Source organism: Megalobrama amblycephala, linkage group LG20, assembly GCF_018812025.1.
Source record: "Megalobrama amblycephala isolate DHTTF-2021 linkage group LG20, ASM1881202v1, whole genome shotgun sequence".
NCBI lineage: Eukaryota > Metazoa > Chordata > Actinopteri > Cypriniformes > Xenocyprididae > Megalobrama > Megalobrama amblycephala.
The window spans coordinates 15,603,200-15,616,250 of NC_063063.1; the positions used below are offsets into that span (position 1 = coordinate 15,603,200).

General features: G+C 36.3%; 1 protein-coding gene across 11 annotated transcripts in view; it reads left to right on the forward strand.

Annotated features, from left to right (window-relative positions):
• ablim2 (actin binding LIM protein family, member 2) overlaps window positions 1-13,051 on the forward strand; it is a 77,893-nt gene that overhangs the window by 16,601 nt on the left and 48,241 nt on the right. For all 11 annotated transcript variants that reach the window (XR_007182020.1, XM_048171391.1, XM_048171392.1 and 8 more), the window contains exon 2: window positions 6,876-7,031. Coding sequence is in view for 10 of the 11 variants with exons in the window: in XM_048171391.1 (XP_048027348.1) it covers window positions 6,876-7,031 (156 nt within the window). In the remaining variant the exon portion in view is untranslated. The remainder of the gene's footprint in view (window positions 1-6,875; window positions 7,032-13,051) is intronic.

Consider the following 13,051-nt stretch of genomic DNA (forward strand, 5'->3'; position numbering starts at 1 on the left):
TCCGGCTGTAGTATGAATTGGTAAACACCATTCATGGAATATCGTCTTCTTCTTAGGTGAATTTGTGGACTAAAATGCACAGAGCGCCCTCCGGCTGCAGTATGAATTGCAAACACCAGCGCTCATAGAGATAACAATGAATATTAAATAAAAAATAACTCCTCTGTATAGAAAATTGACATAAACATATGAGAATCCTATATTTCTCCAAATGTGCATGCTTTTAAACTAAAAGCCTATATTCAGACTCTTTGCATCACAGAAATACATTATATTTTAAAGTATAATATAAAACCATTATTTTATATTGTAATAAAATTTTTCTGTATGTTTCATATACCATGATGAGCTTGAGACATCACAGAAGTTTTTTTTCACAGCCTACCTGACTGAAATGCCTCATTAATATGCAAGTCTTTTCAGGTCATTACTATTCAATTCTTTTGTCTTCACAGGTGAGAATGAGCCATTATTCATGGAGATTCACGCCTCCTCGCATACCGTGTTTCTTGGCAAAAAGTGTCTTACAAAAACTAAATCAGTATATTGTTATAAATGAAAGAGTAGTCAGCATAATTTTTACATAATTTTGAAGCAAAAACTCTAGTCTACAACCTTCAATACCCAAAAGTCTTGTGAACACAGATTTAATATACTTTTATTGGCCTTATATCAGTGACTTAAGTTTTTTGTTTTTTCAGTAACCACGCATAAACGTTATTCCTTCAAAAACACAAACATGTACACACATGTTCCTCACATATTATGGTAGCCTAGTTTGTGCTGAATACAGTGTAATGACACTTGTGTCATTAATATGTTTATGAACAACTGAAAAAAGCACAAATGTCAGGGCATGTCAAAACTTCTCCAGGCCCCAAATCAGCCTCAGACTCCAGAGGGTTAATGTACACACAGCACCCCATATTGACAGAAAAACACAGAATTGTTGACATTTTTGCATATTTATTAAAAAAGAAAAACTGAAATATCACATGGTCCTAAGTATTCAGACCCTTTGCTCAGTATTTAGTAGAAGCACCCTTTTGATCTAATACAGCCATGAGTCTTGGGAAATATGCAACAAGTTTTTCACCCCTGGATTTGGGGATCCTCTGCCATTCCTCCTTGCAGATCCTCTCCAGTTCTGTCAGGTTGGATGGTAAACGTTGGTGGACAGCCATTTTTAGGTCTCTCCAGAGATGCTCAATTGGGTTTAAGTCAGGGCTCTGGCTGGGCCATTCAAGAACAGTCACGGAGTTGTTGTGAAGCCACTCCTTCGTTATTTTAGCTGTGTGCTTAGGGTCATTGTCCTGTTGGAAGGTAAACCTTCGGCCCAGTCTGAGGTTTTCATCCAGGATATCCCTGTACTTGGCCGCATTCATCTTTCCCTCAATTGCAACCAGTCGTCCTGTCCCTGCAGCTGAAAAACACCCCCACAGCATGATGCTGCCACCACCATGCTTCACTGTTGGGACTGTATTGGACAGGTGATGAGCAGTGCCTGGTTTTCTCCACACATACCAATTAGAATTAAGGCCAAAAAGTTATATCTTGGTCTCATCAGACCAGAGAATCTTATTTCTCACCATCTTAGCAAACTCCATGCAGGCTTTCATGTGTCTTGCACTGAGGAGAGGCTTCCATCGGGCCACTCTGCCATAAAGCCCCGACTGGTGGAGGGCTGCAGTGATGGTTGACTTTCTACAACTTTCTCCCATCTCCCGACTGCATCTCTGGAGCTCAGCCACGGTGATCTTGGGTTCTTCTTTACCTCTCTCACCAAGGCTCTTCTCCCCCGATAGCTCAGTTTGGCCAGATGGCCAGCTCTAGGAAGGGTTCTGGTCGTCCCAAACGTCTTCCATTTAAGGATTATGGAGGCCACTGTGCTCTTAGGAACCCTAAAGTGCAGCAGAAATTTTTTTGTAACCTTGGCAAGATCTGTGCCTTGCCACAATTCTGTCTCTGAGCTCTTCAGGCAGTTCCTTTGACCTCATGATTCTCATTTGCTCTGACATGCACTGTGAGCTGTAAGGTCTTATATAGACAGGTGTGTGGCTTTCCTAATCAAGTCCAGTCAGTATAATCAAACACAGCTGGACTCAAATGAAGGTGTAGAACCATCTCAAGGATGATCAGAAGAAATGGACAGCACCTGAGTTAAATATATGAGTGTCACAGCAAAGGGTCTGAATACTTAGGTCAATGTGATATTTCAGTTTTTCTCTTTTAATAAATCTGCAAAAATGTCAACAATTCTGTGTTTTTCTGTCAATATGGGGTGCTGTGTGTACATTAATGAGGAAAAAAAATGAACTTGAAAATGATTTTAGCAAATGGCTGCAATATAACAAAGAGTGAAAAATTTAAGGGGGTCTGAATACTTTCTGTACCCACTGTATATCAGTCAATTGTCCAGGCAACAATTGTCCAGACAACATTTGTAATTTTCATTTTAAGTTATATATTATATTTTATATAAGCTTTCATTTGTAATTTTACTCTGATCTAGAATGGTAAAGTTTGTCATTCCTGTCTTCATGGGCCTTTGTTTTTCCTGTAGTAGCTGGAATGAACATTGGCATTCGTAAAATGCATTGACCTCTTTATGGTTTATGGGCCTTCAAGCTTGCTTTTTTTATTGGAAACATACCTTCTGCTAAACACCTGTAGAGCTGCTTAGGAAAACACTGTCAGTGATCTGTGATTTGACTGTAACCTCAAATGATTAATTCATGTAAAAAGCATTGCCATACATTACCATTACAGCTTGTTAAAAGTGAGTTGTCCATAGCTGTTGTTGTTTTTAAGGTTGGATTATTGTAAATGTCCACTGTTGTTTAACACCTCTTCCTGATCTGTGAAAGCAGGAAATAGCTTTAGCTTTAAAGGGGTCTTTAAACATTTCCAGAATGCTCTTTCTGAGGCTCAGCAGGACAAGAGACTCTCTTAGGATCTATAAAAACATGTGGATGTGGAGGTTCACAGAGCGCTTTTGTGTTAAGTATAAATGAAATGCTGTGCCAACTGGTGGATGAATGGTACAAGTGAAAGGAATTGACACATTAGCCAGCCTGTTTCTGTTCTCTGTCGTCAGCCAATCTAAATGATTAATATTAATTCTTAAATGAACCTATCTGGTTCAGAGGACTTCATCTGACTTATTTAGAGAGTTTCGAGGAATATCAAAATGTAATAACTTGCCCCTCATTTAAAACAACTTTTCTGCTGATGTTACTTAGGTCATGCATGCAGATTATTGGATAGTGTTAACCAACAGTCAAATAGATTTTTAGGCATTGTTTTAGAAAACTCACATTTCGTCTGTCTCCATTCTAGAATTTAGTGTCCACTTTCCATGATCCAGCCAACACAAACAGTCCTACTCTCCTTTTTTTTCTCTGAAATACATCACATTGTAGAAATGGTTGCCAATGGCAAGTCACATTGACTTTAAAGAAGTGTCTTATACTGTGTGACCACTAAGATTTGGCACATGGGTTGTCTTTCCCCATGACATGACAAATGTAGTCAAACACACACATACAATGACTGCCGTAGTTTCATCCCAAAGTACTTTTATCTAGTTAGTGTCAAAGGCTCAGCAAGTCTATGTGAGTGAACTGAAACCAGCAGCTCTTAGAATCTTCTCAACGACTAAGGGACAAATACAGGTTCTCGCCTTTGAGAACAAGCAATGACACATTTCTCTATAGCTATTTATCCCTTAGACTTCACACCTGTTGTGAAAATCCTACTACAGAATGGAACGGGCTGTCCAACAGAACCAGTTTTGCTACACACCCTTTTAAAACAAGAGGTTGAAGGTCTTTCTCTTTCTGTGTCTTGGACTGTAGTATGAAGTGTTTGTTTGAGTTTACACGCCTTTGTAATAGAGTAGGTGTGAAGACTGGGTGCCAGACAGGCGCAAGCGACAGCTTAAAAATTCACAAAGGACAGCAGAGCACTGACGTCATCCATGTCTATTGCAAACTCATCCTCACTGTTCCTGTGGTGATTAGTGAACAGTGGCGTGAGAGGGTACAAGGTCATGTAATGTTTTATTAACGTGCCCCATGCACGTTAAATAGTGGCCAAAATTGAACTAAATTAAAATGAGGGGACAAATTAATAAATCGTGGCCATACAACAAATTCATGTGCAGTGTCATGTCAGTTGTGGGGCTCCATATTTTAGTAATTTTATAATATAAATATAAACAAAAAGTGTTTCAAAGTAACATGCTACATTGCTACACATAGAAAAGAAATTAATGAAAAAATGTCAAAAATAAATATTTTCTTTTACATATTTTATGTATTAAAATAATTACATGCAATTACAATAATTTCAAATAACAAGTCATGGAAATGTATGATTTTGAGAAATATGAGAAATAATTTAAGCAATTTCAACTTTTGTGTATACAAGATTCAACTCTATTTTTAAAGTTGAGTTGGAATAACTTGTGAATTACTTGTGCAAGTTGATTATGTTTAATTTAAGGCAACAAATGAACTTTTTTTAAATTTTTTATTATTTTAATATATGTTGCTAGAGGTTCACTTATAAAGTTAATAAAGTTTTTTGCACAAAATAAATATATTTGTGGAAAAAAAATATTATTTTCAAATTTCATTCTACCCTCTGTCTGAAATTATCCATTTTTAAGGGGCGGCGCCTTTAAAGGGTTAGTTTACCCAAAAATGAAGATTCTGTCACCATTTACTCACCCTCATTTCATTCCAAACCTGTAAGACTTTCGTTCATCTTCAGAACACAAAAGAAGATATTTTAATGAAATCTGAAAGATTTCTCTCCCTCCATTGAGTCTACACAACTACCACTTTGATGCTTCAAAAAGCTCATAAAGAGATTGTAAAATGAATCCATATGAATTGAATTGAGTCCGAATTTTCTAAAGAGACGCAATCACTTTATATGATGAACAGATTGAATTTAGGCTTCTATTCACATATAAACGTTCATTAATGCACACATCAGATATGGTAAACAGAAGCTTAAGAATGCTTGCAAGTACGGTTGAGCTTCTATTTATGTTCACTGATCAATGTTTATATTAGGGGTGTCCTCGACTACGGATTTACATAGTCGAATCCGATTCGAATCAGATTGCCTATATTCGACTGATAGTCGAATCATAATGGGGGGGGGGGCAGCAGTCCACTAGAGAGTGCGCACAGACTTTGAAAGGTTCGCGCGCTGCACTGTGCACGAGATGGAGCGGGACACGGAAAATGAAGTAAGGCCTGGCTATAGTCTACCCGCGGCTTAAGACAACTTTTATTTTCTTTCACACACAGCACAGAGAAGCATCTTTCTAATAAACCGACCAAACTGCCTGTCAAGTGATAGACGAAACTGACAATGATTTTATATTTTTTAAATAAATGAAAGGCAATGTGGATAAACATTCACAGCCACGATGTACAGAACACTCTCAAAGATATAGAAGAAAATGAATAAAAACATTTTGGATCAATAAACTTTAATATATATATATTAATAACTGCAGAAAGGCCACACTGCAGATAGATATACATTTCATATGTCGGAAAATCAAATTACATCGGCTAAATTGTCTGTGCGAGCAAGCTTTAACTAATCTACAGCGCAACACTGATGCACCAAAAAAAAAAAAAAAAAAAAAAAAATAATTTAATTGAAAAAAATTATATATATATATATATATATATATATATATATATATATATATTTTTTTTTTTTTTTTTATCAAACATTAATTTACAGCATATACCATTCTAATAAATGAAAATAGCCTATTTAAAAAAATGAAATATGATCAAGTCAAACTGCAAAATGCCTGAAGTGCAGGGAACATATATTCAAAACACAAGCTAGAAATAGTTAAATTAGATAACCCAGAGTGATCAATAAATAAATTAAAATTAAAGAAATTATTAAAATAACGAAAGTATAGCTAGAATTGTCAACTTGTCTTTTTAACTGCAGAGGCAATAAACGCTAAACTGGAGTGGCAGTCTTTTTAGCTAAACATTAACAGAATCCAAAAATCATATTACATCCGGCTGAAATAGTTTGAAATCACTTGTAGCTACCCTACCTGATTGAGAGAGAAAAATCCAGTCTTTCACGCGATCTGCCTGTGTCCGTTTGAGTCTTTTCAAATAGCGCGCTATAGTCAGCTCGTTGTCAGCAGTGTTTGTCGTTGTTGAGTTGTATAGAACATGAGCTGTTGGCACAACTTGCATCATACGTTTTTTGATCATCTTTTACCATTTCAAAGTGCATCCAATTGTACACTTTATCCCAGACATTGTTGAAGATTTAATTCCTGCCGTAAAGATGCTCCTCTGCCGGTCACGGATCATGGAAATGAAACTTAAATCGGTCACAGGTTGGATTTATTCACGCACATTAAAAATATTTATTAAAAGCTTCTTTCTTTTCACATTTTTATTTTATAGTATTAACATAATAGGCTGTATATTAACCTATTGGGAAAGAACCGGTATGTCTATGTAAAATCAGATACTGAGCGCCCCCATATCTCGTCTCATAACACCTCTGCGACGATTCGACTGTGAGATTGGTAGTCGAATCAGGCTCCTCCTATCGAAGATTCGAATCGTCGACTTTTCAGGGTCACCCCTAGTTTATATGTGAATAAAAGCCTAAGTTAAATCTGGTCATCACCTATTTCAGCATAGTCAATTATCTGAATTTGGAATAGTATACTAGCATACAACTATTACTATTTCTGTTAGTTTTAGACATTAAGGAGACATGTTCACCCCAATATTCAGATTAATCTGGTCAGGTTAGATCAGTATGGGTTGTTGACTTATTCTTTTCTCGTTGTGTCTTCACAGCGTTTCACCAGCAGGCTGTTCACAGTCCCCTGGAGCAGCAGAAAGGACAGCGGCAGAGCGGCCCCATCCCGTGTCAAAACTGTGGCAAGCCCTGCAAAGGCGAGGTGCTCCGGGTGCAAAATAACCACTTCCACATCAAGTGCTTTGTTTGCAAAGGTAACACAGGTCACAACCCTCTCCATTCATATATACTGTTATTGTGTGGAAATTTTCAGACAGTTATATAATGACTTTTACGCCTTGAAAGGCACAAACCTGAACACAAAACAAATGTGATGAAAACATCAAGGTATTTTATTGTGTAGCACTGCACTGTTTTTACATGAACAAACTCAATCATTCTCCACGAACGGGGAGGGTGGGGCGCATATTGCTGATGAGACAGTGGTGTACCAGAACCATAGAGTAGAGAGGACGTTTAATAAGGTGACTGTTTCATCTGTTTGGGATCTGATTTCATCAAGAATAGCTAAAATTAAGCCAAACACATGGATGACTTTGATTTCCTGATTTGTCTGTCAGTGCGTGTGTTTGCATGTGTGCTTATGTATGCGCAAGTCAATTTCTCCAAGCACCGGCTGTTTTCAGCTTGATGATGTTGTGAACACAGACAGTGGTTGCTAGGTGACCTCAGGGTTCAGACAATGTGAGCTTCTTAATAGAGTTTAGCACGTTTATTCTTACCTCAGAGGATCAGTCAGTATGGTTACTACACACTATTAGTCAAATTCCAGTTGCTGCTCTTATTTTTTTTATACGTTCTCATCCTTAACTCAAATTGTTTTAAATAACTGTCATTTTAAGTTTTTTAAAACTCAGCATAGAGGTAGTCATTTGCAGTTTGCCTTAATTTTGTGGGTGGTTATTTTTTTGAGTTTGTATTCTCTGAAAGGTCAATGCCATGCTTGTTTCACATTAACTAGGGTCAAGTGGATATTGTGTGCGTGTACAGTACCTGTCAATAGTTTGGAAACATCACACTTTTTTAATGTTTTTAAAAAAGTTTAAATGCAAATAAATGATGTTAATTTAAATTTCTATTCATCAGACAATCCTGAAAAAAGCATCACAATTTCCACAAAAATGTTAAGCAGCAAAAACTGTTTTCAACATTGGTAATAATATGAATAAATGTTTTGTGAGCACCAAATCAGCATATTAGAATGATTTCTGAAGGATCATGTGACACTGAAGACTGGAGTAATGATGCTGAACATTCAGCTTTGTCATCACAGGAATAAATTACATTTTTAAGTTTATTAAAATAGAAAACAGTTCTCTTAAATTGTAATAATATTTCACAAAATTACTGTTTTTTACTGTATAAACATTTGTACTGGATTGTATAATATTTAAGTTTACTTAAATACTTAAATGTTTACTTGAAAAATGTTATTTTCTTGTAATAAATTTTGAGAAGTTACAGCATTAATTGAGAAATCAACAGAAAATTATTTCTACAATAAACAGGACTATTATGTGACTACCTGCACCTGTGGGCCCCTCGAATTGTTGCCACCTTCCACCCCATGTGCACAGTGAGATTGACTCACTCAACCTGTGTGCCCAAAATGCATAAGACAAATTATATGCAATTATCCTGTTTTCTCTGGCCACAAATATCCCATAATAGGCATATTGATGGAGCATGTGATCAGCAAGGAATGTCAGTATTTATAGGCATCAAGGCCTAAGCCTTTAATTGTAATTTAAAGTTTGCACTTACATTCTTAGTCATACATAATTTATTTAACTTACCATTACAAGTAAAATGCCTCATGTATTATAGGAGTCATTCTAGGAACACTGGTTATGTGGGCGGGTGATGTTTTTACAGGAAGTGTGTTTATGTGTATGTCATTCCAGCACTCAGTGTGCTGTCACACCACTTTCAACTCATTTGTTATGTAAAACATCAAACAAACCAGATGATATTGCTTCATTCTAAGAGGTTTGGAGCCTTCATTTGGAGGTCTGGAGACGGACAGAGACAAGTGGGGAAATTCAGTTATCATAAAACTGCCTGTATTTGTTTCATGCACACCATGACAACATGGTAATACTATTCTGCACAGTGGGGATTTCATTGCTTCATAAAGGCTGGACTGAGCACGCCCAATGCTCGTTCCAAACATGTGAGCTCAAACATTCAAATATGTTATTTAATCAGAATACGCATATACTGTGTATGCATTAAAATGTAATGTAGCCTTCTCAGCAGGCTTGAAAAGATAGGAAACATTTTAACAGATAGCATTATGGACATAAACTCACCTTTAGTGTAAATATAATTTTGAATTTTGTATGTAACTTGAGAAAGAAATATGTTAAAACATGCTCAAACTAAATAGTGATAAAGCAGTGCATATCAAATATAAGAAATTTAAAGAACACATAAAATATATTGTGTGTGTGTGTGTGTGTGACCTCCACCCTACTGAAAACACCCTAATACAGCTGCCTTTTGTTTGCTTGAACACCCTAGTGATTTTTTTTTATTATCAACACACATGCCAACTATCCACATGCACACACATCACAGTAAAGTCATGAATCCTGATACCTCATCTAGGGAAAATGTTGAAATGATTTGACTCATTCTTAGAAAGTCTGTCATTTCCCGAATCTTGTTATTTATTTTTTTATTTTTTTATCGAGGCAGCCTGTGTTGCTTCTCTTTGCTCTATCCTGACAGCACCAGAGTTCAACATCTGAAACATGAAGAGCCTCATATATTTATAAGCGTGTACTTGGCAAGTGATATGCTTTCACATACTGTAGGCCTATACGTATTCACACTTGTATGCATGGACCAGTTCACTACTGGCTGTGTAATTCAAAAATATATTGATTATAATCTAATTTTCTAAATACATTGATGTAGCATTCATTTCACACATGGGCTATGTCATAATATAGCGTTGGTTTTCTCTTGAATCTGTATTTACATGGGTTTTGATTTGTTTTGTTTTGTTGTCATTTCAGTGCTGTTTCAGTTGAAACCTCCAAGTACATATTTCACAGCTAAATTAAATCATGCCATGATGATTTAATACACAAAATTAAATTGTTTCCTTCTCAAGGACAGAGCACAATGTGTTTGTCTGCTCAAAGCTACGCCAAGATTCTTGTTTCAAGCTGTTTCCCACCGCAACTGACCTTATATAACAACTCTTCAGATCCAGAAGGATTCAGTAGAATTAATAAATGACACACTTTATTTAGTTCCCCTTTTAGAAGCACTCATCAGGGAAATTTAGCAGCAGCTCAGAGTCTTTTTATTCATAATCTATCACTAATAACTCAACAATAGTGCATTGGGACCGTGGATGTTGTGAAATGACAAATATGGCTTTCCCCATTATCTGATATTTTCAATGTATTTTGTGGGAACACATTACACTGTAATCCCACACTGGATTATGATCAGTTGAGAGTGACTCAAATATCACTGAGTATCTCTAGAAAATAAATGCAGGATGCAACTGCATAATGAATATTTGCTACATTTTTTTCTAATTAAACACTCAAAATCTTTAGCAAATAAAGTCAAGATGAAACTGCATTATGATTTTTTTGTTACAGATGCTGGCTCATCTATAAATAAAACTGCTTGCACATTAGCACACTTATAATTAATCACATCTTGTGCTTTGGCTGTGTAGGATGTTTAGGATTTTACTTAGCAATACTGTAGTTGGGGGGTTAGAGCTAGAAATTATTTAAATCTGATAAAACCTCATTTGGTGATGTCCTCAATTGAAGAAAAAAAAGAGAGATAAATAAATCAAATAATGCATAATGATTTCTTTGAAGATTAATGTTGGATTTGGGTTTGCGTATAGTATTGATAGTTAGATTTATCTAAAAACATAAGAATGATATGTCCCTATTTTGGATTTGAATTTAGAATGTTTATTTACATGTGTGTGTCCTTAATTGTATATTTAGTTAAGAACACGGTATTATGTGAACTTTTGATGTTTATTGTTAATGTAATATAGAGGGGTTGGACAATAAAGCTGAAACACCTGGTTTTAGACCACTATAATTTATTAGTATGGTGTAGGACCTCGTTCTGTGGCCAATACAGCATCACTTCATCTTGGGAATGACAGATACAAGTCCTTTACAGTGGCCAGAGGGATTTTGAGCCAATTTAGATCTGGTGACTGTGCAGGCCATGGGAGATGCATACTATGCATCTCCCATGTTCATCATGTTGAGCATGTTTTAACATATTTCTTTCATCAAACCACTCTGTCACCACTCTTGTTGTGTGTATTGGTGCATTATCATGCTGATACATGGCACACCCTTCAGGATACAATATTTGAATCATTAGGTGCACATGGTCCTCCAGAATGATTTGGTAGTACTTGGCAGTGACGCACCTGTTAAGCACAGTAGTGAATGGCATGATATTGCAGCCCAGACCATCACTGATCCACCCACATGCTTCACTCTGGACAGCAACTGTCTGAGGTTAAGCCTCTTTGGGGCTTCTCCACACTGTAACACCCATGGATGTGGGAAAGACAGTGAAAGTAGATTTATCAGAGAACAATACATGTTTCATATTATCCACAGCCCAAGATTTGTTCTGTTGGCACCAATGAAACCGACATTTGGCATTGGCATTGAGTGACCAAAGGTTTAGTTATAGCGTTCCGACCATGAAAATTGACTCTGTGCAGCTCCCGACACAGTTTTGGTGGAAATGGGAGAGTCGAGGTGTGCATTTAATTCTGCAGTGAGTATGTTTTTTGGATATAATCCGAGTTAGTACCCAGACATCCCTTTCAGAATGCTTTCTCTTGCGTCGACAGTTAAACCTGTTTGATGTGGTTTGTCCTTCATGGTGGTATGACCTGTAGCAAATTAGCTCAAAAGAAATATTAATAATTAATCATAACTAGTTATAATTAATTATAAATATTTGGATCAGTTAATAAAATTAACTTAATGTAATAAAATTAATATTACAATCACTTAACCTGTTTGGCCATTGAACACTCAGTGTTAATTGTTTATTAATTCTAAGAAATGTTCATTTCCAGGTTATGGGAAATAACATTCTTATTGTACAGTACTACTCAGAGCCTGTAGTCAGGATCTGCATGATTAGGGACTCCAGTATATGAGCATGAAACACGGACAACTGTACGTGTGACATGAACAAGACTTTATTAACTAGACTAAACACTTAAACTACTCTAACATTCACACACATACATGCATACAGTTTACCAAGGGAAAGAGAGAGAGAGCTGAAGCAGAATATAAGAAAGCAAAGTTATAGCATTGTTTGAAATTCAGCAGATCAACGGCCTTGAGCAAACCATCTGTTTAGTTCTAACACACCCTTCTCTAAAAGGGGTAGGATACTTAATGTATCAAATAATAAGACTAAGTTTGACACTTGCATGTCTCTCCCATTTGAAATAAACTGATGTTGTCTTGATGAAAGAGAACCAGTTGGATTCAGAGGATCTTTGGTAAATGGAAAAACAAGGCCGGTGCCTGGCACAAGCTTGGAGTTCCTTAGAAGCTTCTAGCTCATCATGATCTTCATATCAACATTTTTCATTAAAGGAAAAGGGGCTTGTGATCTTGTGATCAGTGATTTTAAAGTGTGAAGATGCCACACCCTCCAAAGGTGACTGAGCCAATAAGGAGTTGTTCCCTTGGAGGAAACTTTATGAGTTTTTGTTCTCTAGCAAGATATTAGCATAAGACATTGGATTGGATGAATGAGAGAAGAACCTTCTAGATTCTTATAATACAATTGTGTCACAGAGTTATCAACATGTAACATAAATTACCAAATAGGAAACGAAAGTTGGAGTCCATCGATACCAACCATGCTAGCCATGTGATTTTAGTTAACCATAGTATGCAACTCTGAAACAATAATACCAAAAGAGAGAGAATTAATACACAGGCCAAACCCTATAAAAGGAAAATCATGAGAGGGGAAAATTGAATACATGTTTATACATTTCTCACATGATTATATATAGAATATATAGGATTAAAGGGGTTTATTTGTTCTTCTTCTTAACAAGAATTAAGTCAGAGTCACAAGTCTCTGCAAATTCTTTCTGATTGTAAAAAGTTCTTATCAGTTTTCCTGTGTCCTGTAACAGGACACATAGTTCTGCCTGTGTGTTAGC